Source organism: Eublepharis macularius, chromosome 3, assembly GCF_028583425.1.
Source record: "Eublepharis macularius isolate TG4126 chromosome 3, MPM_Emac_v1.0, whole genome shotgun sequence".
Classification (NCBI taxonomy): Eukaryota; Metazoa; Chordata; class Lepidosauria; order Squamata; family Eublepharidae; genus Eublepharis; species Eublepharis macularius.
In genome coordinates this window covers 160,769,279-160,796,995 of record NC_072792.1, presented here as the reverse complement: position 1 = coordinate 160,796,995, position 27,717 = coordinate 160,769,279, and the positions used below count along the sequence as shown (strand labels likewise).

The window sequence follows — 27,717 nt, the reverse complement described above, 5'->3', positions numbered from 1 at the left end:
CCCAATAGTATCAGAGGAGTGACAACATGGGTTAGCTGAAAGTGGAAGATTCAAGGCATAGAATTGTAATTAACAAGTTAAAAGTGAAGTTATTAGAAAGGAAATCGGCGTGTACATGACCTTTAAAGTAAAAACACTTCAAAACTGGCAAAACTGCTTAAGGAGCAGTAAGATACAAGTTTCCCTATGCATGCATGCAATAAAAAGTTTAACTCACTGACTGGTGTGAAGTATTACCTGGGCAGGATTTCAAATTGAGCTGGTTACCAGAATGCACTGTGTTCTTAAGCCTTACAAAATTGAGTCTGCTATTTGTGGGCCAAGCATTCCCTCTGCAGGCTGACTAGAACGAAGCCACTGCTGCCTGCCCCACCCAGGAGGCGAGTTGCCAGGCCTTGCACGATGAGAAGCTGCCCTTCCCCCCATGGGCTGATAACTAGCCTGCAGGTGAGTTTGCAGCCGTGGCATGTTAATATTGGGCTGGCTCTAGGCAGGTCCGAGGAAACACCAGCTGTCACAGGATGACAGGATTTGGGTTTTTGCCAAGAAATCTGGATTCCAAACCACAGTTTAATCCCAGTTCTGAACCCTAGTCATTTTAGTCTGGAAAAAGCATTCCACACATTTTGACTCTAATAGGCATTGACTTCCTTGTTAGAAGATATTCCTAAAATCTTTATAAAATCCTCTACTGGGGTGGAGAATCTTAATTCAAAGCTAAAATTGAGGATCTGTCTGAAGTTTGGAGAGATTCTTTTGTTTGGGCTAACATCCGTTTTTGTTGATAATGGACTGAAAATTGTGTGATTCGTTAGATTTTAGCTGTTTTAATCAGATTTAATAGGATATCATATCTTGATTTCTTATTTTAATGTTTTACACTAGAGTCTTCAGGATGGAAACTTAATTTTTTAAAAAATTCTAGGACATCTTTGGCAATGTTCATTTTCTGCATCCAGGCATTGTCGAAATGTGACTCAGTATGCAGAGCAATTGACCTCTTCTGTGGCTACACTTTGAGATGCTTTTTTAAGCCTTGCTGGGAAGTTGCTAAACTGGAAACAGCAGAATTAGCATGAGGTTGTCAGCCCTGCTGCTTCAAAAGACCCTGCTCTCTGTTGGGAAAACAAACAGGATTTTGGTGCCAAGGAATAATTGGTTACTCTGTCATAAATGTGAGAGCTTCACAAAGTAAATAGTGGAGAACGAAAAGCAATTTTCAGAATGGCAATGAACAGTGCAGTGTCTAACTACATCTACGCCACGCTGCCAATCCAACTTGACTAAGAAAGCTTTACTACTGAGTATACAAAGCTGCTTTATACCTTTTTACATGGTACAGTGAATGCTCCTAGAGCCTGCATGTACATCAGTTTGTAATAAAGGGAAGGGACTGAATGCTGAATATGCATTGAGTTATTCATTGCATGCATAAAGAAAAATCAAATGCACACTTTACATAGATTGTATGTGCATTCACTGTAACATGTGAACACGAGTAGTCAGTCACACCATTGGTCTAGAGGGGTTAATATATTGTCTAGAGTCTTTTCACTTGATTCTGTTGGATGCTGGTAGGGCTGCCAATTTGGGGTTGGGCAATTCCTGGAGATTAGGGGGTGGAGCTTGGGGAGGGCGGTGGTTTGGGGAGGAGAGGGACTTCAGCAGGATAAAATACCATCAAATCCACCCTCCGAAGCACTTGTTTTCTCCAGGGAAACTGATTTCTGTATTCTAGAGATAAGTTGAAATTCCTAGGGATCTTTGAACCCCACCTGGAAGTTGGCACCCCTAGATGCTGATGACTGCATCTGGGACTTTGTGTGTGTGATGCAGATGTTCTGCCATCATGCTATGACTCCTCTCCTGCCTCTTTAAACAAAAAAAATTACATAACAGTCATCGCACCAAGAAGAAATAAAATCCATTCAATGAAAACATGCTCAGTGTGGGCCTTTCCCTCCAAGGGTCAGTAGGTGTGCAGCAGAGACAGGGCCTTGCCTTTGTTAGCTCCCATTTAATGTGATGGTGGCAGACAAAGAAAGCACGTGAGTCTTTCATTTAAACTGAGCAATATTGGCACACTGCAATATTTGTCTGAGCTACAGCTCTCCGGTGTGCAAACACTGCATATGCAGTAGATGAGGGCCTGCTTCAGACGCTGGATTCCTGGCATGGGTAAACATTCCTTGCCTGTTAGTGGCTCATTTTTAAATTAGGTCTTATTCCCTTCCTGCAGCAATCTGCCTGGTACTGAAACTGTTGCATTTTAGGCACCAGCAAGCAGAGGGGTTTTTTTTATCCTGAGCTTTGGGTTGTTTGTTTTGTCACAGCAATTCCATATCAGGAAGTTTTCCATGGTGGTCATGGAGTGGTTGTTCCTCAAGTTCGGAGATTTTTTTCAGCAGGAACACAGTGGAATGGAGTTCCGGAACTTCTTGAAAATGGTCACATGGCTGGTGGCCCCGCCCCCTGATCTCCAGACAGAGGGGAGTTTAGATTGCCCTCTGCGCCGCTGGAGCGGCATGAAGGGCAATCTCAACTCCCCTCTGTCTGGAGATCAGGGGGCGGGGCCACCAGCCATGTGACCATTTTCTCCGATGGCAACCCATTGAGTTCCACCACCTCTTTTCCCAGAAAAAAAGCCCTGCTCAAGTTGCAGTTGCAACAGAGATTCTACACAGCAAAAGGTAATCAGGATTTTCACCCTTGTAAGCTGTGGTTTCTCTTTCACACCAGATACATACTGCATCACCTTCCCTTGCTGTTGTCATGCTGCCGTAATTTTTTTAAAAAAAAAATTAGTGCACATGTAGCGCTGTTCAAGAACAGGGCGATACTACACTTTAAAACCTCTGTACATTTGCATGGTGCTGCTCCAGAATAACGCACTACTTGAATCCTTTGGTAATGCTAATTGCTGGAAGGTACTGGGTGCCCCACTATTGTCATCTGCATTGGAAAGACTAATTGGCCTCCTACTGCTTGGGGAACTGGGAGAGAGCAAGAATGTTTCAAGTGCTAATAAAGAACAGAGAAAAAAAGTTGCTACTTGTACTTGAATGGAAGACCACCAAGGAGGTCCAGGGTTGCTACAGGGAGGAAGGCAGTGGCAAACCACCTCTGAGCATCTCTTGCCTTAAAAACCCTACAGGGTCACAAGCCACCTGTGACTTGACTGCGCTTTCCACCACCACCACTCTTGTAACATAGTAACAGTGCTACCACGATGCCCTGCCCCTCCAATAAGCAATTTTATTAGTGCAATGACATTGTGAAAATGCAGGGGAAAGGGGCAAAGGGGGTTTCCTTTCATTGAAGCACAAGGTGTACCTTCCCTTCTGGATATGAAAAAGCTCATCCCAACAATGCCATGCCAGGAAAGGTCCCTTTTTCTCCCCTGAGATTTAAAAGCAGTGGATTTTATTAGCAGGAAAAACAACTGGCTGTTTGCAATTTGTACAAGAATGGAGGATAACACCCCGTGGAAACAATTTTTTTTAAAGGCATACATATAGAGTTGCTGAAACAGAAACACCACCATGAGGAATCAGCCTTTCTTGCTCTCCTACTGAATGCTACACTGCTCTCCTCCATTACTGTCTCTTTTTAAACTATTTGATTTTTTCCTCTCTCTCTGTTTCACTCTGGCCCGTGATTTCACTATTTCTGTTCTCTGCTGCATTCGTGGTATTGATTTTGCATTTGCTCTGCTTGTTTTTTAACGTTCCATGATTTTAACTATGGTTGGAAGTCACTTTGGGAGATGTCCAGTAAGCAGGGGGGGTTAAACTGTACAAAGCCCTTCACGGTTTAGGGCTCACATGTTTGCAGGATCGCTTGGGTGAACTTTACAATCCCTCCACCAGCATTTGTTTTCTGTTCCCTCATCGAAGGAGGCAAGAACAGCTACATTACAGCCCAAGCAAGAATGTTTTGGGTGGCAGCTCTGTCTTTATGGAAAATCCTGCCAAAGGACAAGAGGACAGACAGTACCTTCTCTTCTTCAATTCAGAGTAATATGTAAGGCAGAGAAATACAGGAAGGTTAGTAGCTGAATCCTGAGTTCATCTTGGCCTGTAGTGGTTTTTGGAAGTTGGTTTTAAACATTTTATTGTTTTTTAAAAAATGGAAACTACTATGAACTTATTCAGGAGAAGTAGCATTTATTAAAATAAATAAATGAAACTCCCTTCAGAGGAGTTTCAGGAGAACATAGTTTGTAAGCTTTTTCTTTGAAAAGCCAGACTACAGCTGTTTAATTAAGGGTGGTCAGAATTAGCCTTTCTCTACAGAGCGGGAAAAGTAGCAGAGATTGTATGCTGCAACAGAGAGTCAAACTGGCTTTAGAAAAAAGCCAGAGTCCAATAGCACCTTGAAGATTAACAAAATTCATGGTAGGGTATGAGCTTTCGTGAGTCACAGCTCACTTCTTCAGATACAGCTAGAATGGGAGTCCATCTGTCCTCATGTTTTTGGGAGTGGTGAGATTTCAGATGCCGAATGACAATAGCAGGTAAATGACAATAGCAGGTGTGATTGGGTGGGGTATGCAGAGGGGCAATGGGTGTGGAGAAATCAGCATTGGTAATGAGACAGGAAGCCTAGGTCTCAATTCAATCCAGGTGGATGCATTGTCTTGAGTTTCGTTATCAGTTGCAATTCAGCAGTCTCTCTTTCTAATCTCCCTTTGAAATTCCTCTGTAGGTGACCTTGTTGGTGACCTTGAGACAGCACTTGAAAAGCTACAGGGGGAGTTCCGTGCCATGCGGATCAGGCCCTTACAGTATTTTAACATCACTATAGAAGGGCAACAGCAAACTCGTGGAGGCCACAAGTTCACCATCATATTTAGTTTGGCCCTCATAGTCAGAAAACCACTGGATGAACTACACCTCACTGGCTGTGGCCATTCAAGAAACAGCCTAATTCAAGTCAACAAGAACAAAGCAGCCTCATAATCTGACTACACATAAAATATGACTGATATTATTATAAACGGCCTGAAAGTATACACACACATTGCTTTCCCACCCACCCATTCCCATTCCCCCAAGTATAAAGATCTACTTTTAGCTTTTAATTTTTTAATGGGAAAAAGGAAGTTTGCTCGTCACACAATTCAGCAGCCAAGGTCAAGAGCTGCTTATTCCTGCAGGTGTTGGGTGACAACCTGATGATCTATTTCTGCTCCAGCTGTACAAAATATGGCTCTCTTGTGAAATCAAAAATCCCAAGAAAAGGCCAAAGGTCAGAATGTTCTTGGAACCACTGTCAAGAAAATGGAGATAAATACACACAATTCCTGTCCCATTATCTTGATACAAAAAGGTTTCTCTGCCTTTTCCCCAAATCCCTGAAGGATGCCGATGCTTAAAGAAATAAATTTTAGACTACATTTTAATAGGTCTCCAGATATTAGCACTTTTCGTTTTATATAAAAGAGGATTATCCAGTTGTGGGAAGAATTTGTGTTTATCACTATTCCACAATAGCGGAAGAGTTTCAGGAGTTCAGCTCTATGCGTACCACAATCCCACGACACCACAGGGAAAAGCAAGGAACGGAATCCAGCTTCTCCCAAGGACAACAGTTTTCGATTCTTACAGCAAGGTTCTAGTTCTTATGCTTGCAAGAATATGATCACAAGTATACGGGCAACACCAATGTTATGAAGTCTGTCTATACAGCATAACAAGAAACTACTTAAATTTATTATTTTAAACTTCAATAACTAGAGCCCATCAGATATATGAAACCTATTCTGAGCATACAGAATATTTGTACTGTCATGTGTGCACATACCCATGCCATTAATGTATTCTCTGAACTGATATATTGATCTGATCTGCTTACTATATTGATCTACTGTATGCTCAGTTTGTGCTTTGTAAGGTAGCCACATGCCATTCTTGGCTTGCCTGAAAACGAAAGTACTAATGCTGATTTCACAGAGAAAGTAACCAGCCTGTTATCTCTGAAAGTATGCTCAATGACCTTGCAGCTGTAATGTAACTCTTCATAGGGGAAAGAGGGAGTTTTGATTCCTTGTAATCTTCTGCCTTTCTCTGTCCAGACAAAGCTATTGTGTTCTCATGGAACTTTTTAGGATTTTCGTGCTTAAATGCTAACTGCTCCAAGGGAGGGGGAATAGTGCTCCTTATATCAATAGTGCATATGCTTGTATCCTCATTCCTGCCAACCTATCCCATCTATGGATGTACCCATGAACTTAATGGCTCTCTGAATAAAGACCTTTTCAACCAATGCAATGGAATGCTTGCCACGAGGGGTTTGGGGGGTCTATCTGCCATGGACTGCCATCCCTAGAACTGACATGTACCCTGCTTTTTAGTGGGACTTACTACATTAAAATCAGGTAAAATCTCATTTCATAACATTATAATACAAAAAAGGAGAGAGGAAAACTAGCCATTTACACCAGAGAGCTGTCCATAACAACTAAGCTCCACACACAAGGCACCGAAAGCACATAGGAAAAGCTCAACCTTACCAGTCTTTCAAAGTCTCTAAATCTAGGGGCTTCTTCATGTCCTCAGGAAAACTGTTCCATAAAACAACCATTCAAGAAGTCCAAGCCTGAGTAGAAATAGTTCTTGCTGACTCAAGTGGAGGAGCAGTTAACAAGCTGATGATCAAAGCTGTCTTGTGCGCACACCTGTGTGGAGGCAGCCCTGCAGGTATGAGGGTCCCAGGTCATAGAATCATAGGGTTGGAAGGTACCGCTGGGGTCATCTAGTCCAACCCCCTGCACAATGCAGGAAATTCACAACTATTTCCCCTCCTCACACCCCCAATGACCCCTTCTCCATGCCCAAAACATTGTCAGGATCCCTAGTCAAACTGGCTTGGGGAAAATTGCTACCTGACCCCCAAGGTGGTGATTGGCCTTAACCTGGGTTTGTAAGAAAGGGCCATGAGAAGGGCTTTAAAGGTTAACACCAGCACCTTAAATCTAACATGGAGGAAAATTTGCTACCTACATAGCTCTCTTAAGCTTGGGATATGTCTGAAACACTTCACCCGTCAACAGATGCTGCATTCTGCACCATCTGTAGCTTTCAGGTTTCCTTCAAAAGTAGAGCTACCAAGAGCTACCAAGAGGAATTAAAAAGCCACAACATGGTCACTTATGGAGTAAGAACAAGACTGGTATGGTGGTAGAGAGTGATGTCAAGTCATAGCTGACTTATGGCGACCCCTAGTGGAGTTTTCATGGCAAGAGACTAACAGAGATGGTTTGCCATTGCCTGCCTCTGGAACTCCAGTCTTCATTGGCGATCTCCTATCCAATTACTAACCAAGGCAGACTTTACTTAGCCCCGAGATCTGACAAGATCAGGCTTGTCTGGGCTATCCAGATCAGGAAGAGAACAAGATTTTGTTTAAACCAATAATGTTAGGCCTAATTCTTCTAGATTATGAACATCATAAAATTCATTCCTGGCACAGAATTTTGATTTTAATTTATTTCTGGTGCACAGAATATACAAGTGAAACTGCCACAAACCTACTTTCTAGAATGGCAATTCTGGCTTTTCTTGACAAGCTTCTGTTCACTGTAGGAAAGAATGAACAGGGACAACCAATGACATTGCCAGAGGTCAAAGTGTTTTGCCTCCTTTCCTGCCAGCCCTCAAGCAGCAATTGGAAAAAAAAAGTATGACAAACAATTTGACAGAATTCGTGATTTTAAAATCTAGATCCATTGTTTTTTATTCCTTATTATCATAATTTTATTTGTGTATGTAGCATTTTATTTCATTTTATTGTAAACTCTTCAGATTGTGTATGAATTTAGTAAATAAATAAGGTGGGTGGGGGAATGTTCTCTGTGCTCTATTTTCCTACCATGCAAGGGACTTTCCCCATTATTTACACTAGTTTGCTCTTTAGACTCCCAGTAGGATATTTACAACTATATCTAATTGGTTTGTAACTCTTGGCTGTGTATATTGCTGTTTTTGTATTCTCTAGTTGCTTTTTTGTTTATTCAGTTAATGTTTTTAAGGAACCATTTACATCAGAGAGCTGGCCATAACAACTAAGCTCCACTCACAAGCCACCAAAAGCACATAGGAAAACCATTCCATACAACAGGAGCAACTGCGAACGTTTCAGTTGTATTTATTTCATTAATACCTCTCCTTTATCCTCAGTGGGGACCCAAATGGCATACACTGCTCTCCTTTCCTCCACTTTACCCTCACAACAACCCTACGAAGTAGATTAGACTTGAGAATATGCGACTGGCCCGATGTCACCCAGCAGGCTTCCACGGCAGAGCAAGGATTTGAATCTGCCTCTCTCAGTTCCTAATCCGGCACTAACCACTGCACCACATTGGCTCTCACAAGTCAGAATTTTGCTGTAAATGCAGCAGGGTCAGATGGAATATTCAGAGCATAAACCTAACACAGTGTTCTGGCAGGAACTCCCTTTCAGTAATGAAAAAATGCTGCCTCCGACAGTTATACATATTTTGAGGGTGGGGGAAGGAAGCAGGAGATGTACGCAGTTGTATCAGTAAAGACAAAGGACACATGCAACCAGGAAGAAACCAGGAAATGACTAGGTGGGGTAGACTGGCCAAAAGGTGTCAGGTTATTCTGTCCTGGTTTTGCAAGTTGATGCTATCTACAGTTCACAGAAGATCCTAGGAGGGGACGATAGCGCTCCTTCAGGTTGCTCTAGGAAAATCACAAGTCCACCGAGTTCAAGAACCTCATTGATCCTGATGCAAGAGACTCTGGTTCAGAGGCAGGATCCAAGCATGATGGACGGGTGATGAGGCAATCCTGTCTTGGTACACAAACACTGTGGCTTAGTCCAGCTAAAAGGTATTCCCATAAGTCTGGAAAATAGCACAGGCAGATGCTACGTTAAAAAGCAGACAACTGTAATCATAACGATCAGTTGCAACTCATCTGCTAAGACTATTTTGATATGAACGGGGCATGTCTAGTGGACAGAAGTTGGTGTTTCCTGCAGGTTCGGTTTGCCATGTGTTTGTGGCCTCTGCAGACATGAACTGACCCATCCCATCAAACTGGCCCTCCAGAATAGGTAACAGGAAGAAGGATGCAGGCTGCTCCCACTTGCTATCAACTCAGTTTCTACTATGGCCTCAAATGTGAGGAGAAGCAGTCTGGTTTTGGGGAACCTGGATTGTCCTCTTGAGTCCTGCAGTTCCCTTGCTCTTTGTGGAATACTGACTTATATTGCCACATGATCTTAGGCAGAAGGATTGTCAGTATCTTGTGGATGGGTGGCCGAGAAGGTGTGCTAGGCATTCAGCACTGACAAGGTTGGAAATCTGTGGGGGGTGGCCATCTTCAAAGCAGCTGCAAGGTTTCCATGTAGGTAGAATAGCGGTTGAGCAGGATATATTCCTCCCATCGGTGCCCATGACATAAAGGACTTTCTTTACACTTTGGGCTTGTATCCTACAATTGGTTTCCAACAACAGGAAGGCACTTCTGTCATGCAAAAAGAGGGATGATTTTCAGCCAAATTTCTACTCCTGTTCCAGACCCTCATTTTGCACCCCTATGCTGTTCATAAGGACCTGCTGAGTCCAATAACCATTAACAAAATTCCAATGGGCTGCAGCAGGCAGGGAAAGTTGGAAAGTCCCTTTCCGTGAGTTTTGATCTACTAACATCATGCAGAATACAAAGCAAGTTCACTAAAGACAGACGCAATCCAATCATCATCCTTAGAAATGCAGCTCAAGGAATTTACAATGCAACCCTACACAGAGTTACATCTTTCAAAGGGTCTCACCACACGAGACAAAAGACACTTGAATTACATGGGTAATTCGAGTGTATTTTATTATTCGAGTGTAATTCGAGTGTAATTCAAGCAGGGCTTTTTTTCAGCTGGAACGCGGTGGAACGGAGTTTCGGCACCTCTTGAAAATGGTCACATGGCCGGTGACCCCGCCCCCGATCTCCAGACAGAGGGGAGTTTAGACTGCCATGTGACCATTTTCACTGACAGCAATTTAAACTTTAAAAAACTCCCCCCTTGTTCCAGCTGAACCAAAGTGATGTCATTGTGTGGTCCTGGGAGCTGAGTTCCACCACCTCTTTTCCCAGAAAAAAAGCCCTGAATTCAAGTATATTTTATCTCGTGTGGTTTTACCCTTAGACCAATGGCTTCAAAGGTCTTAGAAGGATAGATCACTTTACAGTCTACTCAGCTTTTCTGTCTAGTTTCCACTTCCCTTAAATTATTCCCACACATTGTTTCAGCAACTGTAGCGTACAATTATCAAGCAAAAAACCACATCTCTCACTTAAGTTTACTTATTGAAGAGGATGGCGTTTAAGAGCTACGATAATGGTCTGCCTGGAGTAGCAGCAGTCAGAATTGACATCCCCTCCCTCCCCTTTTCCACCACCGCCATAATGTATATGATTGATGGGTACTTTGAATCAACCACAAACCTGTATGCACAGGAATTCCCTTGACTTTTAAAAACTAATTCTTTTTAAAGTTTTGAAGTTCTGGAAAGCTAACAGAAAAATGAACTCCTAAGAATTTCCATTCTAGGATGCTCTCTGAAGGGCCTGACTTAAAAGGATATTGGATTAATCCATCAACTCATTCATCCAGGGCTGTACTGTATATATTAAAGGAATCTTGAGTCGCTCCATGATAACACATTCTTGGATAGAATGCCACTGCACTAGCAACTATTCTCAATGGCAGGAACTCACTATGCTGCTCTTCTTCAGGCCTGAGGCAAGAAACGCCATCGACAAATACATACTGACATCACCACACAGGGGAAAGTATTTTTTTTTTCTGGAGCACACAACATCCAAAGCTTCTACAGCCAGCACATCCTAACCTCTGATGACGGGCTGCAAGTATTTTTGGCATGTCTCAGACACCAAATGTTACAAGAATCAGTGCGCGGAGTCCTATATGCACAGATTACACATGACAAGATGCACCAAGCAGTTCTATGCCTCACAGGAAAAGGACGGCACTGCAAGATCGGAACGGTTAATAACTAATGTCTGTGGAACTACTGTGAAATTAGAAGACTTAGTCAATCCACAAAAGCAAAAACCCTAAAATGGGAGGCTACAGCTCAAAGGCCTTGCTCTTGGCTTCTGTTCTGTAAGTACAATGATGAAACGAGACAGCTGCGCTGCACTGATCTGCAGAACAAAAATTCAGATCATGATTCATTGTGCAGATAGGGTAGTTCCCACCCAGCGTACCTGAGGAACAATTTGTCATATAGTTAATTACTTACATTTAGAAAAGGACAATGGCCTCATAAGGAAACAAGAACCCTAGATGACTAGGGAAAGGCTTTATGATCACAGGTCCCCCCCCCCCGCCCCTGCTCCACATCTCTCTTCACCGAGACAAGCTTGGAACCATACCCTACTTGGGTGAGGAGCCCTACCCACTACAGCAAGGGGCCTCAGCATGGTGTATGTCGGGGTCATGGCATCCACTGACATCTTTTCTGGTGCCCACCAAAAATTTTAAGGAAGTGGGTGGGGCTTCTTGCCAGAAGGGCTTCTGATTGGCCACTGGGTATTTGACTGGCTGTGCATATTTTTAAAAACGTTGCTTTGGCATCAGCTGCCACCACAGCACATGGATCTTCACTGTGGGACTGAATATAAGCATGAATTTTTTAAAGAATAGGTTGATTATAAAGGAGAGCTTCTAATAACATAATAATAACAACATTCGATTTATATACCACCCTTCAGGCTAACTTAACATCCACTCAGAGCCATTTACAAAGTATGTCATTATTATCCCCACAATAAAACACCCTGGGAGGTGCGTGGGGCTGAGAGAGCTCCAGAGAACTGTGACTAGCCCAAGGTCACCCAGCTGGCTTCAAGTGGAGGAGTGGGGAATCAAATCCGGTTCTACAGATTGGAGTCCCGCATTCTAAACCACTACACCAAACTGGCTCTTCTGCCTGAAATGGTGAAGAGTTTGAATTATGCATAACCTCATCCCCTGACATATTGTGGTTGCTTTCACCTCCCATGGCAGCCATTTTGTGGTTAGTTTTGACTCCTGTGACAGTCATTTTGCATTTGCAGCCGCCTCCCTGTGTCAGAATTCCAAAGGTGCCCACAGGCTTAAAAAAGGTTGGGAACCCCTGCACTGGAGAGACAACTAGTGCTCCTTGGCAGCCCACTTCCTGCTGTGATTGTCTTCCTCAGGGCTCAGTGCAAGTTCTGTAAAGACAGCAATAAAAAGCAGCAGGAACACCGGAGAGCTAGGAAGGAGCTTTTACTGTCATGCTCCATTGGAATACCAAGGTCAGTGTTGTCTATTGTGTCTGGCAGAGGCTCTCCAGAGTCTCCGGTGGAGATCTTTCGCATCACCTGCTACTCACTCTTATAACTGCAGATGCCACAGACTGAATCTGGGACCTTCTGCATACCAAGCAGATGGTTTACCACGAAATCTCGGCTCCTCCTTAGGATCTATATTTATGCCTTCTGGGGGAGCGGGGTGGGGGGTGGGGTAACTCTCTTATTTATGATCTAACCACAGTTATCCATGTTCCAGTCATCTCTGTGTCATACTGCAGTACACTCTAAACTGGCTGCCTTTGAAGGTTTACATATGTACCTGTTAGTTTTAAACAGTTAGCCTTATAACCAAGACTGAAGTTTTCATGTAACAAATTTCATTTTTAATAGTGTCAGCCCAAAATATCTTGGTTGCATTTCTATAACAGATGGGTCACCCATGACATCTTTAGGTATTCTCATGTACTTTAATGAAATTATTTACACCCGTATTTGCTCCAAAGATGCTGTTCGGACGATTAAAATATTAACACAGTCAACAAAATAATATAACATACACACACACAGAAACATACATGCACTCCACCAACAAAAATACCAGCTATGAAACCAGTGAGTAAAACCAACAGTGTCAAGGATCAGCATGATAAAATCAACAATAAACAGTGCTGGATTCGAGCAGCAGCATTTTCAGTTTAAAATATTTCAGACTGGAAAAGACCAGTTTTTGTCTGAGACCTTGAAAGATCACAATTCTCAGTTGCAGTACTAGACACAACATGAAAGTCTACATATGTTTATTGAACACCTTGATATGAGCTCATCTTAAGTTTCCCAAACCAGTTTCTTCAAACCAAAAATGGGAACATAATGGAACGGAAGACTTCGCTTCCTCCTTTCTGCTGATCTTTTCCTTTGCTGGAAGTGAAGACCTACCCTCCCAAGAGTTGTCTTAGTATTCCTGACTTTGCTGTTCGTTGTAATAGTGAGTTTGGCTGCCCCTCCTCACTTCAAAAAATTCCCACAACCTCTCCCCTGGAACAAAGCTCTGATTTCAGCCGTGCCTCTCCAGAGGAAATTCCTAGCCCTTTGGTGGCCAGATAAGGCCAACTCCATTAACAGTATTGCACAACATTCCTCTTTCTGGGAAGTGCCTGCTTACTTTGGATGAACATTTAGCTATAGTCCAAACTTTCCTAGTACAGGCCAAGTGCATTTCAATAAGCAAAAGAGAACAAGACAAATTACTGCAAAGATGTCTGGGAGCCAGTTTGGTGTAGTGGTTAAGAGCACGGGACTCTAATCTGGAGAGCCGGGTTTGATTCCCCACTCCTCCACTTGAAGCCAGCTGGGTGACCTTGGGTCAGTCACAGCTCTCTGGAGCTCTCTCAGCCCCACCCATCTCACAGGGTGTTTTGTTGTGGGGATAATAATAACATACTTTGTAAACCGCTCTGAGTGGGCATTAAGTTGTCCTGAAGGGCGGTATATAAATCGAATGTTATTAAAATATAAATCAAATATTATTATTTCATGTGAACTATGGAAAGGCACAAATGACCCAATGAGGGAGAGAGAACATTCAATGTACAATGGGTAAAATTAAACTAATGAATATGGAATCTATTTGATACCAAGGGATCATTTCAAGCAAGCAGAATATGTGCCAGCCATGGAGAGAACATTCTAACGATGTTCACCCTTTTCTCAACCCAAGACCCATCTTTAGCCACTAGGGGGCAACTAGCTGCAAGCCTGTACAGGAAAGCATGTGACGTTAGTCTTTTGATAGCAAAAGGAGGTCCACAGTTATGACCTCATCAGGGAAGAAGCTTTGTGATGCCAAGGATCTATTGCTGGGGCTGGGAGCGGGGAAGAAAGAGAATGCAGGGGATTGTTTTTGAAGGGAGGGGTGAGTCTCACCCATACTAAAAATGAACCCTCACCATCCTGCTGCTTCTTCTCATCAGGAGCACAAAGAGAAGCAGGAGGCATGCCACTCTTGCTGTGCATCAGTGGAAGGCCTTCAAAGAAGAAGCAAACCAAGTGGCTCTACTGGGAATTACGCCCCCCCCCCCACACACACACACGGGTTTCCCACTGATTGATCCATCTTACTTTCCATCTCCCCCCTCGTGGGGATGTGTTGGCTTGGGATTGAGTATTATAGGCTGCAGTCTAGAACTGTTTTTTTACTGTACTGTATGCTTATATATGGTTTTAATGTGAATTTTAATACTGATGTTTATCCACTCTGAGCCCGTTTGCAGGGATTTATTGGTCTTACTATAAGACCAGTAAATCAAATCAATCAAGATTCCAACCCAAGGATTGAAGATTACTGCTCTGAAACCAAAAGAAGCAACTTACAATTGGTACTCAGTACAAACTGAATTTTATTTATACATTCAGCCCTTCAATTTGCCAAGAAATAGATTTATAAAGTTATGGATGAAGCATGTGATGGATCTGGGATGGGTTAGGGCACAAAGGTTTAGGCTTGATACTTCTAGGAAGATCCCAATATCCTCTACCTGGCAGACTCAGAGGGCCTTAGGCTGCCTTCAGCTGAGACTGGAGATCCCTCCTCCTTATAGCGCCACCTCCTGGGGTTATCCAGGAACAATCTTTCTATGACACCAGTTTCTGCTTTCCTAAAACCGTTTGATGGTTTTAAAGCCATATGAAAGTGATTTACTGATTAGAATGTTAGACTAAGCCAAGAAAGGCCCTGGTTTGTTCTCCCGGGTAACCTCAGGACAGTCACTTAGCCTGGCCTACATCACAGGATCAGTGCAAGAATAAAATGAGGGCGGAGGAAGCAGGAGAAAACAAGCATGCAAGTCACCAAAGCTCCTAGAAGGAAGGGTAAGATAAAGCAAAAAGATAAGTGAAGGTTAGATAGGTGACAATATGGTGAAGACTGCTTTTCTACACACACTACCCTGTGTTTAACAGCGTCGCTAAGAACTACCCCATCAATAGCAGTGCTAGTGTCCCATTCAAGGGTCATTTTGTAGAAAAAGAGCTGGAGGAACTCATTAGCATAACTCATTAGCATATGCCACGCCTCTTGCCATCACAGGAAGTGTGTCATTAGTATAACTGATCTGCATATGCCACACCCCCTGACATCACCTATTCTGGCTCTTTTGGACCCAATCCTGGCCATTCAGGGCCGAAATTGGGCCCAAAATGGCAAAGGGGCTGAAAATGGGCCCAAACTGGTCAGGATCGGGCCGCTGATGAGTGGGAGAGTGATCCACCACCCGTCAGAGGCCCAATCCAGGCCGTTTTGGCCCCAATCCAGGCTGAAATGGGCCCAAAATGGCCGAGAGTCAGGTGGGTGGGGCCAACTGACATGTGACCTCTTTGGAGAACTGCCAGAACTGCGTTCTTGTGCATTCCCCCTCAAAATGAGCCCTGGTCCCATTCCTGAAGACAACAGGTATGTTTTCTACTGCTTCCCTGCCCACAACAAAAAACAGGGAGCATTCTATAAGACTATCATTTTAAGGTATGGCACTGGCTTCTACGTTGTATCATTTTTGTTCAAATTAAAATCAACAGTTATTTCAAGGATAGAGTATATGCTTTCCCTGAAGCTGCCACAGCCCACGTAACATAAGACTGACTCAATTTTGAAACTTTTTGTAATATTCTTGGAATTATGCAAGTTTGGCAGGCCATGCCTGGCACCCCACTTTCACAAGGAGACTGAGAAAGGTTTTTGCTACTGCATCTTATGTTTTCTATGCTTTTTAGGCCAGTTTTTAGAAATATTTTCTTCTTCTTGCTATTAAAATGCCATGCAAACTCTGATTTCCTATAAAATAAACCAATTTTCATTGAAATTGCAGTATTGAGGCATGGACAGAATGTTCCAAGGAACAACAGGATACTATTAAAAGTTTTTTTTTAATGTACACCTTGAACAGCACATTGAAGGCATAAAATATAAAGAACTGGCATTGTGCTGAACGGGACAAAAAAAACCTTTGCTGCACTTTGTAGACAGCAAAGACAGAAGAACGTTTTACAGAATGTAAATAGGAAGGCAGGAAGATGGAAGGCCCAGGAAACAGAGCTTACATAAGACACTTCTGTACACTTCTCATCTGTCATAGTTACAGCTTAATTTTTACCAAGCATTGATGTCCATATTGTGCCACAAAAATAGAAGGCAGGTACTCCAGTATCTCTGTCTATGCGCCACTGTCCTCATAAGAGACTTCTGCATCTTAAAGTGTTCTCTAGGCATGTGCAGACATCCCTCATTTCCTTAACAGGAGCCCTTCTTTTTTTTTTAAAAAAAAGAGAGAAAATGTATAGTTTCAGATGGCTTTTTGCAACTCCAGCTCCTGTGGCATCAAATCACCATTTAGATCATCACTCTTTACGTCTGGTGAAATCATATGGTTTCCACCTCTGAGCAAACTGCAACACCTTCTTTCTCTGGTCTTCAAAGTTCTCACGCAGTCCTTTACGCCAAAGTCTGGGCTCCAAATCCAGCATACCACCAATGATTTCCTTTTAAAAAGCAGGACAAAAGAAGAATATTATTGCTCTTAATTATCGTTGAAAGCCCACACCTGTTCAAACAAGGACTGCAAAAGTTGGGGGGGGGGGAGAATCATTCCAGTTTTGCATTTTAAGAACTGGTGACTCACACTTTTGGGTAAAATGCATTATGCAAAGGACTGAGTGGGTGGACAGGGAGAATGAGGTAGAAGCAGAATCTCCAGTCTCTGATAAAGGTACCCCACTGTGTTCGCAATTCCATTTGACAAAAAAAAAAAAGATTGTTACTTCCTGAGACCATTATTGTCTCTCTAAAATTACTATATTGATTATGCTAAAAAAATTAGCCTTCTGCCTTCAAGCAAATGTTTACTTTGAGCGCCAAGATCTCAGCATCTTAGTAGAACTGCTTAATGACAAAGCCACAAAGACCGCTCCTGTCCTCAGGCATGCGGCCATAAAACAGGCACGCTTGAGTAGTGAGTTTCTCAGCACAGCACGTGGGGAATAGCTAGCTTTGCTGACGCAAATGAGAACTGCACACATTCTGATAGGTCTCCAAAGTGTAAAAAAGGATTTTTATTTCCCCCAAACTATTCTTGTGTGCCTCTAATCATAATACTGATTATGCTACAAAATTAGGCTTTTGCCTTCAAGCATACATTTCGTGAGGCTCTGGTTTTGCTCACTGGGATCTCTGCATCATGCAGAACTGCTTAAGGACAAAGCCCCAGATACGGTGGCTCTCTTTGAGCATACAGAAATAAAACTGATGTGCTTATATCAACTCTGCCATCAAACCCAAGAGGTGAGACTCTTCATATATCACACAGGGGAACATCTCATGGGCTGCCTTCACTGAAGTGAACTGTACTGTACATTTTCCATACCTTTCCAAAATAAAGAGGGAATTTGTGCTGATCTTCAATGACATGAGCAAACCCTGCTTGTAGCCCGAAGTCTACGGAGAAGTAGGGCAAGCCTTTTGGAACCTAGGCACAAGAGTAGTGTATTAATGATAGCCTTCAAAGAAAGCTGTTTAATGTCAACTCCCCTAACTGTTTAAAAGTGACAGCTTATGGACAGCCTGCAGTCATACTTCTTTAGACATACAGCCATAGTGAAGTTTCAAGCTGGATAACAAAGCAAAGCACAGAACGATTTAGGCCTCAGCCTCAAAGTTCATCCCACAATGGCAGGTCTTTCGGTGCTTCTGAAAGATCCACAGTCCTGGATATCGGCAATTCTGCAACAAGAGTGTTTCATAGCTGGGTGAGGGAAGAAACCTCTCTTTATGCCCTTGGATGTGTCCTTAGATTTCAGATGGGGAAGCAATGGAGGAGGCAGACTCTTAGGAAGGCTGCTCCCCCAAGGCATTTTTGGGTTTCATATGCTATAATGAGTATCTTTGAATTGTGCCAAAAAGTTAATAGACACCATGTGCCCATGTCCCACCACAGGAGTAATGTGCTCCTGGGAACCCCATTCTGCACCAAACGAAGTTTCCGAACAGTTTTCAAAGGCTGTCTTACATAGACATCTTAAGGCGAGGGAAGTATGAATGACCACTGCAGAATCGTTGAATTGCCTGAAAATTGTTGGTGAGAATGAGAGTAGTTAATCAACTATTCCTAAGCATCTAGTTGGCTACTGTGTAGAACAGGATGCTGGAACTTCATGTCTCATCCAGCAGAGATTTTTTTCATGTTTTTATTTTTGCTGATTGCCTGTACAAAGTTCAATCAACTAGCTATTCCACGTTTACAAATGAGCAAGTGATCTTCAACTCAGCTCAGAGCAGATTTGATTTTAAGAACAACATTCGAAGCTCTGATTAAACTTTACAATGTCTGCAATTTTGGACATATCACAAAATGTTCTAAACATTTGCATGAGAGTTAATTACACGGCTAGATCAAGATGGGTAGCCATGTTAGCCTGTTTGTAGCAGCAGAAAAGAGCAAGAGTCCAGCAGCACCTATAAGACTAACAAAATTTGTGGTAGAGTATGAGCTTTCATGAGTCACAGCTCACTCCTTCAGATACCAATTACATGGCTGCAATTTAAAAAAACAACAACATAGACACAAACAGCAAAATGGATTACTCTTAATAGCAAGTGCTAAAAAAGCTATGATGGTGGCATCATTTTCCAGGTAGGGCAAAGGAATAAGTGGTAAATCAGAGTTACCATTTTGGTTCCATCATTCCATTCAGAGTTGGAACCTTGCCTGAAGTTCATGATACATCACTGGTCTTAAATTACCAGCTGCGGCAACTGACACGGGCCAGCAAGGAAAGGTTGAAGACCGATCCCTAACAGAATAAAGTGTTTATGACTAAGGATAGTTTTGGGTCCCTGCCTCACTTTGGTCATTGTCACCTGCTGATGTCCCAATATTTCTAATTGCACACTTCCAATGGAAACACATCCTTCCTCCTGCAATTGTGAGATGCTCTTTGGCTTGGTTTAAGCACACATTTACAATGTTGAATATGAGGACAGACAACTAAGCTGCAATTACTGCATGACACTGTAGACATCCTATGATACTTGGTGTGGATTCAAAACTGAGCAGAGGAGGAGAACCTGAGACCTTTCTTTACAGCAATGCCACAACCAAGAGTGTGTAGTGTCAGAATGCAGTTTTCAAAAAAATCTCATAATGGCAGAGGAATGGCAAGGAATTCTGTGATTACTACCCAGATCTACTCCATGTCTCCGTAATGAAATTCACCTTGCATGCATGCATGCAAACAAACTCAGAAGCAGCACAGTAATAAGAATCAGCATCTTGGAAAAACTGTAGAAGATATGCACTATGTTCAGGCAAAAATCACGAGAACAGCTGGTGCAGATATATCCGAAACACAAATGTGAGCTTATCTTGCATGAGATGAAGCAAGGGAAGTTATTCCAGACAGTTAAAACTTCCCCATAGTTTGGACATCAAAATCACTTAATGCTTTACACAGCAATCAAAACTGATGTGGCTACAGCAGTGGCTGCCGCAAACAACTGAACCCATGAGCTGGGGGGAAGGGACCTCTGAGCACAGCTCTCCTGCACATGATGCCCACCCACTGAAAAAATTGTTTGCCCTCCTCACTGCACAGGTTTAGTGGAGGAAACGCTGGGAAAACAGCAACATACCCAGAGGAGACATAAATGCTACGGAAAATGTGGAAATGGCTCTTAGGGAAGTATAGGCATATTCTTTGTAGAATAACTTAAATATAAAAAATGGGCTCTCTGGGAAAGTTATGATCATGTAAGAATGTTTTATGGAGCATTTTAAGGAATCTATCATGTTAAGAGCTATATAGATTTCCCAGGCCACACGGTGCCAAAGCCTTCATCTGCCTCCAGGTACACAGGAAGTCAGCACCCAAGCAGGCGTGGAGACAACGGACACGCCTCGCCAGGGCAGTCTGGGCTGCAAGCTCATCACCACTATATTGTCCGTTTATGACGTTTCAGGAATGCAACATTTCATTCTTTTATGATTTGTGAAATTGTTGCAAGCTTGTCCAGTGAAAATGTGCTAGAGAAGCCGTACTCCACCAGCATTTTTGTATTCTCACAGGTGGTATAAACATCACAACTACATTTCATCCATCATGACTAGGAAATGCGGTAAACTGAATTCAGCAATACTTTAAAGCACATTTTTTTTAGAGAGGTGCAAATTGAGAATATGTGTTTATGTTTCTGAGTCTCAGGGGCCTCACAGTTTCTCCTCGCTGCTCAGTTACCTGGACGTGCCACAGCTAACCCTTTCTGAATCTTCACTTTAAAAAAAAAATCACATTTAAATTCGCTTTGCAAAAACATAATTTTGTTGCTACACTCCTACAACCAGTTTTGTACTGGGGAACAAAGAGCAGGGAACAATCAAAGATGGGAAATGAAAACAGAAATCAAGGGAGCACAAATTATTCTATGTTAGAAGCATTTAGCCCTGAAATTTAGTTCTGCAGCTATAAAAGTAAATGATGCTTTGGTGCATTGGTTCTGAATATTCTGAAACATGTAGAAATAATCCTCCTTACCAACATTTCCTCATCCTTTTATGACTTAAGTACATGGAAGCACTGTTAAATAAGTCTACTGCATAAAACAGAATCTGTAACACAAGAAAGCTACCTATGCAAAAGTACCGAGAAAATCTATTGCTCTCAGAGCTGAATGCGGCCATCCTTGTCATTGGACAAGGGCTGCAAAAATACAGGGATACTTCATTTGGAAAAACACCAAACAATTAGCTACCCAGAACAAAGAGCTCGAAGACACAGCAGCCAGGAACGGAAGCAGACCTGACAGCTCTGTTCTACAGCAAACTAGGTCAGGCTGGCCCCAACAGTAGGTTTGAAAAGTTTTGTTTTCTTCTTGTGTCATGGGGTTCATACACGTGAGACAAACTCTCTCAGTGATTAAAAAGAGATTGCACTTACTCTAGGCAAAGACCCCATCTCATCCAAGCAGCCAATAGTTCCCCAGAGGTGACCCCATGGCAGACAATTTTGATAGCTGGCCTGAAATACCAGCCCATACTTGCCCCGATAGCTAGAACTAGCAGGAGATATATAAATTCACCTCCCTCCCAGTTCCCATCAAGACTCACACACCTGACCTATCTCACCAGCACCAATTTGTATCCATTTTAACTTTCTGAACTCTGACCAAAGATCTTTATACCAATTTCATTGTGTTTGTCCTGTGAATTCAAATTCTTATATCTTCTATCAACTGTATTTTCTCATCTCTGGCTCTCAATATCTAGCTCATAGCAAGGAAATCAACTGCATGTACAAAAGCTTGGTTTGTGTCAAACAAGGGACAAGATGCTTCAATACGTACACATCTGCGAACATCTTTCGAAGACAGATCAATCAACTTTTTATTCATGGACCATTCTTCGTCACACTCCATTATAGCTTTCTGGAAAATCATTACAACAGTATATGAAATGCTCTTAGAACAGCACGATATGGCATGACACAAAAGGTAATCGGTAACGAAAAGCAGATTAGAAGTAAGACTGTGCCATTTCAGTAACACACATTAATTTTATAATGTAAGAAATTGAAAACATTCTGCAATTCAAATAATTTAACTTGCATACACTAAAGCACAATGAAGACATGCTTATTTTATTCAGTACCTTTCATTTTTTTAAAAAAAGAAATAGTTTCAGAACTGCAATCTTTGAGCCAGACAATGACTTTGAAATGAGAACTTTCAGTTTACAAAACAAAAAAGGACACATACGCTTAGCAGTTCTGAGAATGTATTAAGTTCCATATGCTTTTCTTGTACATTATTTTAAATTCATGTTAAAAATTCACTAAGTCAAATGAAATCTACAATACTTATATTCTGGATTTCAGTCATGTGTTTTCATACTGGAAAAGCTTGAAAGAAACAAGTAAAATAAACTAGCTTCAACCAACACTCCCTTCACCTCTGTCCAAGATAGAGTAGGTCACTGCCCATGCCCTGAAACCAGGGGCGAGCCTCTGGCTTCCGGGCTTCCCTCCCCTGCCCCTACAGACATTTTAAATGCACACCCAACCCCTCACAGCCCACTTGCACTCTCAGCTCCAGGCCAGGGGGGCCCCCTGTAAAATGGCACAGGGAAACAGCGGGACCATCATGGTCAGCCTAAACAGCAGGGGTCATATTGATCAGGGAAGGCAGTGGTCCTGGACTTGATAAGAGCCACTGTGCTGCAGTGGTTAGACTGGACCTGGGAGGCATGGGCACAAATCCCCCCTCTGTCTTGACTTCCCTCTGTCCAGTCTGACTTGGAGGGCTCAGAGGAGGTGCCTGAGGAGCCAAGGCTAGGGAACCAGGAGGATCAGTGGGGTCAGGGAGAGCCTGATGCAGCACAGGCACCTGCTGACCATCCTCCAGCAGCGCCAGAGGCCACCCTGTTAATGAGCCCTTGCCAGCAGCCTCTGAGATAACCACTAGGCTTCTGCCAGACAGAATGTGAACCCGGACCCATAGCCCCTCAAATCCCATGACAGCTCCACAAGAGCAGCATCAGTAGAAGGCCCACGCTGAGACAGTGCAAAGGAGACAAGGTGGCAGGTGGGCAGCACGCTCTCCCAGCCTGGATCCAAAACAGGGCTCTGGGAGCAGTGCTGTGCTCCAAAGCACAGCATAGGCTCAGGAGCCTTCACACCCACCAGCAAGTGCAGCTGAGCCAGATCAACTCCCAGCCTATTTAGGCTGAGGCTGGGGAAGGCATCATTGCTGGATCAACCAGTCCACTAGAGGCAAGCCCTGTGCTCCAGCTCCAGCCCCTTCTCCCTGACTTCAGCTCCAAGCTCCAGCCTCTGTTCTCCAGCCTAGCCCGCCAGGCTTGGGGCCTTACACCCCCTGGCATGCAGTTTTCTGGGAGGACCTTGGACTAGTCACTCTCAGCCTAACCTCCCACAGAGGGTTGTTGTGAAGATAAAATGAAGAAGAGAAAACCATGTGCAGTGCCATATGCTCCTTGAAATGAGTGAGATCTAAAATGTCCTACACAGAGAGACTGGTTTCACTTTCTGTACTTCCAACTTTGCCCTAAGAGATAGTTTAGGAAACTGCACTTCGACAGCTTAAAAAAAGCACAGTAACTATATGACTTGGATGAAAGGAGATAATGAGAAAGTTTATATGAAGTTACATTACATTTTTTGACCTTTACGTGACTTTGCTTTAAAGCACTCATAAAACTGAGGGGCGAGAAGGTCTAAACATCATAAATACCTTGAAGTAGATGGGAGCCATGTCCCCAACTTCTTTAGGGAGGGGGATGCATTCATACACCATGTGGTATCGCTTCTTTGTGCTCAGGTTCGTTTCGAGAAAGACACAGTCGAGCCCTTCCGCTTCAAACAGCTTTACTAAAGTTTTTCTGAATGCCTGGAGAAGGGGAGGAATCAAGTTAACCGAGGTTTACAATGATAAAAAAAAACGTACATAACATGCTTGCATTAACATTAAATGATCACTGAAAAAGTCTTCTGTTTTATAGGCTAATGTCCTCACTGCATTTGGCATAATAAGCTCAGCCTTGGAACATGAGAATTCCTTTTACGATGTTCATACTGCCACTCACGGGTATGATGTTCATAATGCCATTGGGGGGGGGGTATTTTCTGATCAGTAAAATGATAATCATGCTGAAGTTCAGAAAATCCTAGGGTGCCATGAATGAAGACAGCCACAACAGGAGGTCTCAGGTTTTTGTTTTCCCCAAAAGATCATGCCTTTGTCTTCTACTGACTTCAAATGCCACCATTCTTCTACTCTTCCTTCCAGTTACACGATTTATCAAAACAATGACATTTTCATCAGGTCTGATTGACCTTTAAGTCAGATACTAATATTATCTCCTTAAAGAAAAGCAATCTTGGCTCTTTCATCTCCGTTGTGCACAGGTTTACGCACCTCATTACCTGTCACAGATCTGGCCCACGTTCACGCTTCCCCTTTCCCTCTATAGGACAGAATGTCACAACTGATTATGGAGCATATCAGTTTATACCTGGAGTGGCGCTTGGAAGCCAGCATTCTTTTTTAAACAGACAAATAACCAGACATCTCTTAAGTTTCAGGCGGAAATCATGGTTCAGATTTCCAGTAAATGAGTTGATTTTAGGCACCCAAACTTGAAATAGTGTAATGGTTCCTAGCAGAGAGGAGGCAGGTGCTAGTAACTTCTGGCAAATTGCATTCCTTCAAATCCTAGTCAGCTGGAAACTACAGTTCTGAAGTTCCTCAAATCACTGATCATTTGTAAAGCTTTTAAACCATATATTATAGAAATCACATTTAATTCTAAACCCCATAAGCTTCAGCATCACAGTAAGGTTAGAGAGAGTGTTACGCTAAGAGGCAATTTCCACATATAATGACCACTAGTAGCAATTTCCACATATAACTGCATATTTTAAAACATGGATATGGTTGAAACAGTTTGCCCTCCAAACACATGTACCGGAAAGCAGATCAAGGCTTCTGGATGCACTTATCAGGACAAAATAAAACCCATACGTGCAGACTGATGCCTAATCAGATTAGATTTCTAAACTTTTTCCTTACTAGTTAATAAATCAGCTCATTGCCTAATTCCTGCATTTGGCAACGCCTGCTTAATTGCTAAGGTTTACATTGGCATCTACCTAACAAGATCAAAATTCAGGCAGGACCAAGGACTATCCAGTACCCTTGAGCAGCAACAGAGACCACTTTGGCCAACTGCAGTATGAAGTCCAGATGAAACGAACAATGCTACTAGAATATGTTCCATATTGGCACAATCCCACCCATCATGCCAGGACATTTGAGGGGTCTAACCCCTGGCATAACAAAAGAAGCACTGAGGTTTATCAGCAGGCTGCTGGTAGTAGTGTTAGATTTTCATAATGTTATTGAAAATGTGACACTTTAGAGCTAGATATGAGATTGCTGAGAATCTTGTGGATCTGGCAAAGAATTTAGGCCATAAGCAGTCTTGGGGTCCAATTATAGAAACGTTCTTGGAACCTGAATAGTGTTTCCCATGCAAGACAACACTCTACTTTCTTAATAGGGCAGACTTAAAAAACAACCCAGAAAAAAGGCAAAGATTACAGTGCTTATGATGTCAAAGTGACAAGTCATCACAAAAATTACATCTACCGGCCACATGAAACTTCTCACTTTGCTTTACAACTCGTGTTGTAGAAGTACAACAACTCAAAGATTGCCACAATGCCAAGTTGAAGGTTGTCAACCAAAATACTGACATCTGGCTGTCTGAGCAGCAATAACATTTGAATGCAAATTAAATTCAAACAGCCCCCTGGCCAGCATCTTCAAAAATCACACACCAGTAAGCAGAACTGTTCATTATGTTGTGCTAGTTGCTTTGACTAAGAATTAATTCAACAGCTGACACATTACTGCCTGTCACTTCCACTAGTAGCCATGCTGCCAAAGGGTGTTTTAGAGACTTTTGTGCCAAATTGAATGGAGAAAAGCATTTTTCCCATTCCAGATCCTAGAAGAAGAATCTTCCAAGCTATACATAAACCACCTGTTTGCTGTATGAATTTCAATGGCTGAACAACAGCTTTTGGGGAGAGATCATAGCTAGGGATGTGCGTTTTGGGTTCCTAAAACCCAGATCTGGCCTGAATCAGGCCCGATTTGGGTTAATTTGCAATTCCCGAATCAGCTGATTCAGGAAACCCGAAGCAAGGATTCCCAAAGCATTTCGGAATGCTTCAGGAAGCTGTGTGAAGCGCAGGAACAGTCTTTTCCCTTGATGTTCTTATTGCCAGCAAGAGGAAACACTGCTTCCCTTCCTGTGGCTTTTGTGCAATGGGAGGGGGGATGAGGGGAGTGAGAGAGGCAGGAGAGGGAGGAGGAGAGGGGGTGATCAGGGAAGGGAGATTGGCTGGAAGAGAGTGTCCTGCCAATTAGGGGATTCTCTGGGAGGATAGTATTTTTTCAATGCTGCTGCAGTGAATGGATGATGGATTTAAACTGGAGGCTTGTCCTGCTTAAGCAATTTCCTCTGTGTTGCCTCATGGCTTGCCTGCTGAACCTGACTTACTGTCTACAACTGGTTTGAGAGTCACTAGACTCACTTTTTTTTCCTATATGGGGGGAGGAGTGGTCTCTTGTCTTGGTGGGTTGAGGGAAGGGACAATTGCGGGTGGTTGTACTTTAGATTTTAAATCTTCTGTTTAATTATTGCTTCTTGTTTGCTGAATTGCTTTGCTGTGTGTGGGGGGGGGGGCTTGTTTTTGGGGAGGTTTCCGAGAGTGTTCTAAAATGAAGCTTTAAGAATTTTTTTCTTAGTTGTAGATGCAGAGAAGTTAGCCGTGTTAGTCTGTGGTAGCAAAATCAAAAAGAGTCCAGTAGCACCTTTAAGACTAACCAATTTTATTTTAGCATAAGCTTTCGAGAATCAAGTTCTCTTCGTCAGATCAGGCATCTGACGAAGAGAACTTGATTCTCGAAAGCTTATGCTAAAATAAAATTGGTTAGTCTTAAAGGTGCTACTGGACTCTTTTTGATTTTTCTTAGTTGTAGGTCTCTTTATACTTTTGCCCTTATAGTTGTTCCCTTTTCATCAGTTTGGTTGTATTGGTGGAGGGATTGTTCAATTAGTTTCTAATTGCACTCACTTGCTTCATATGGTTTTGTATATTTTAAATTAACTTTTTCTTATTGTGATTCTCTGGTGATTCTCTAGTGTGAAGTTGTTCTCTTTGCATTAGTTTGGGGGGGGGTGCTTCAGTTTACTTCTAGTTGCAAGAGTGTCCCTGCTTCATATGGCTTTGTGTATTTTAAATTAATTTTTTCTTAGTGTGATTCTCTGGTGTGAAGGTTAATCCTCATAAGGAATAATGTGGTCAGGGCACCTTCTTTGGGGGCCATAACATGGCCCCCCCGAAATTCAATCTCTCTGAAACTTGGGTGGTCATGAGAGGAGGGTTGGGAGAGGGTCCCCTGCAGGTTTGGTGCATTTTGCTTGCAAAATGCTACCCCCAGCCACCTTGGAACTCTCCTTCCCATTTTCCCCATAGGGAACAATGGAGATCGGCGGTGGTTGAGGGCACCTTCTTTGGGGGGCCATAACATCCCCCTGAAGTCCAATCTCCCTGAAACTTGGGTGGTTGTGAGGGTTGGGAGAGGGTCCCCTGCAAATTTGGGGTTATTAGGGAAGAAAATGCACACACCCCCGCCCAGGCCCTCAAATAGCTGGGAGCAGCTTTTCCCATTGGAAACAATGGCCGAATCTTCCCTAATAATCCCATATCAGCTTAAATACCTGAGCTTTGGCAAGCTGCTTTGGTTTTCGGGTTTTTCTGA

At 42.8% G+C, this 27,717-nt stretch overlaps 1 protein-coding gene and 1 long non-coding RNA gene across 3 annotated transcripts in view; one reads left to right on the top strand and one right to left on the bottom strand.

Moving 5' to 3' along the window:
• The first annotated feature begins 381 nt into the window (after positions 1-381).
• LOC129326522 (uncharacterized) lies at positions 382-6,258 on the top strand. The gene is made up of 3 exons (XR_008596702.1): positions 382-447; positions 3,897-4,046; positions 4,708-6,258. It is a non-coding gene; the product is annotated as an uncharacterized LOC129326522 (long non-coding RNA).
• Positions 6,259-16,231: 9,973 nt separating this feature from the next.
• CWF19L2 (CWF19 like cell cycle control factor 2) overlaps positions 16,232-27,717 on the bottom strand; it is a 130,328-nt gene continuing 118,842 nt past the window's right edge. For both annotated transcript variants that reach the window (XM_054973362.1, XM_054973361.1), the window contains exons 15-18: positions 23,617-23,772; positions 21,715-21,795; positions 17,744-17,845; positions 16,232-16,862 (exon numbers count right to left, since the gene is read on the bottom strand). In XM_054973362.1, coding sequence (XP_054829337.1) covers positions 16,722-16,862; positions 17,744-17,845; positions 21,715-21,795; positions 23,617-23,772 — 480 coding nt within the window. In that variant the 3' untranslated portion in view covers positions 16,232-16,721. The remainder of the gene's footprint in view (positions 16,863-17,743; positions 17,846-21,714; positions 21,796-23,616; positions 23,773-27,717) is intronic.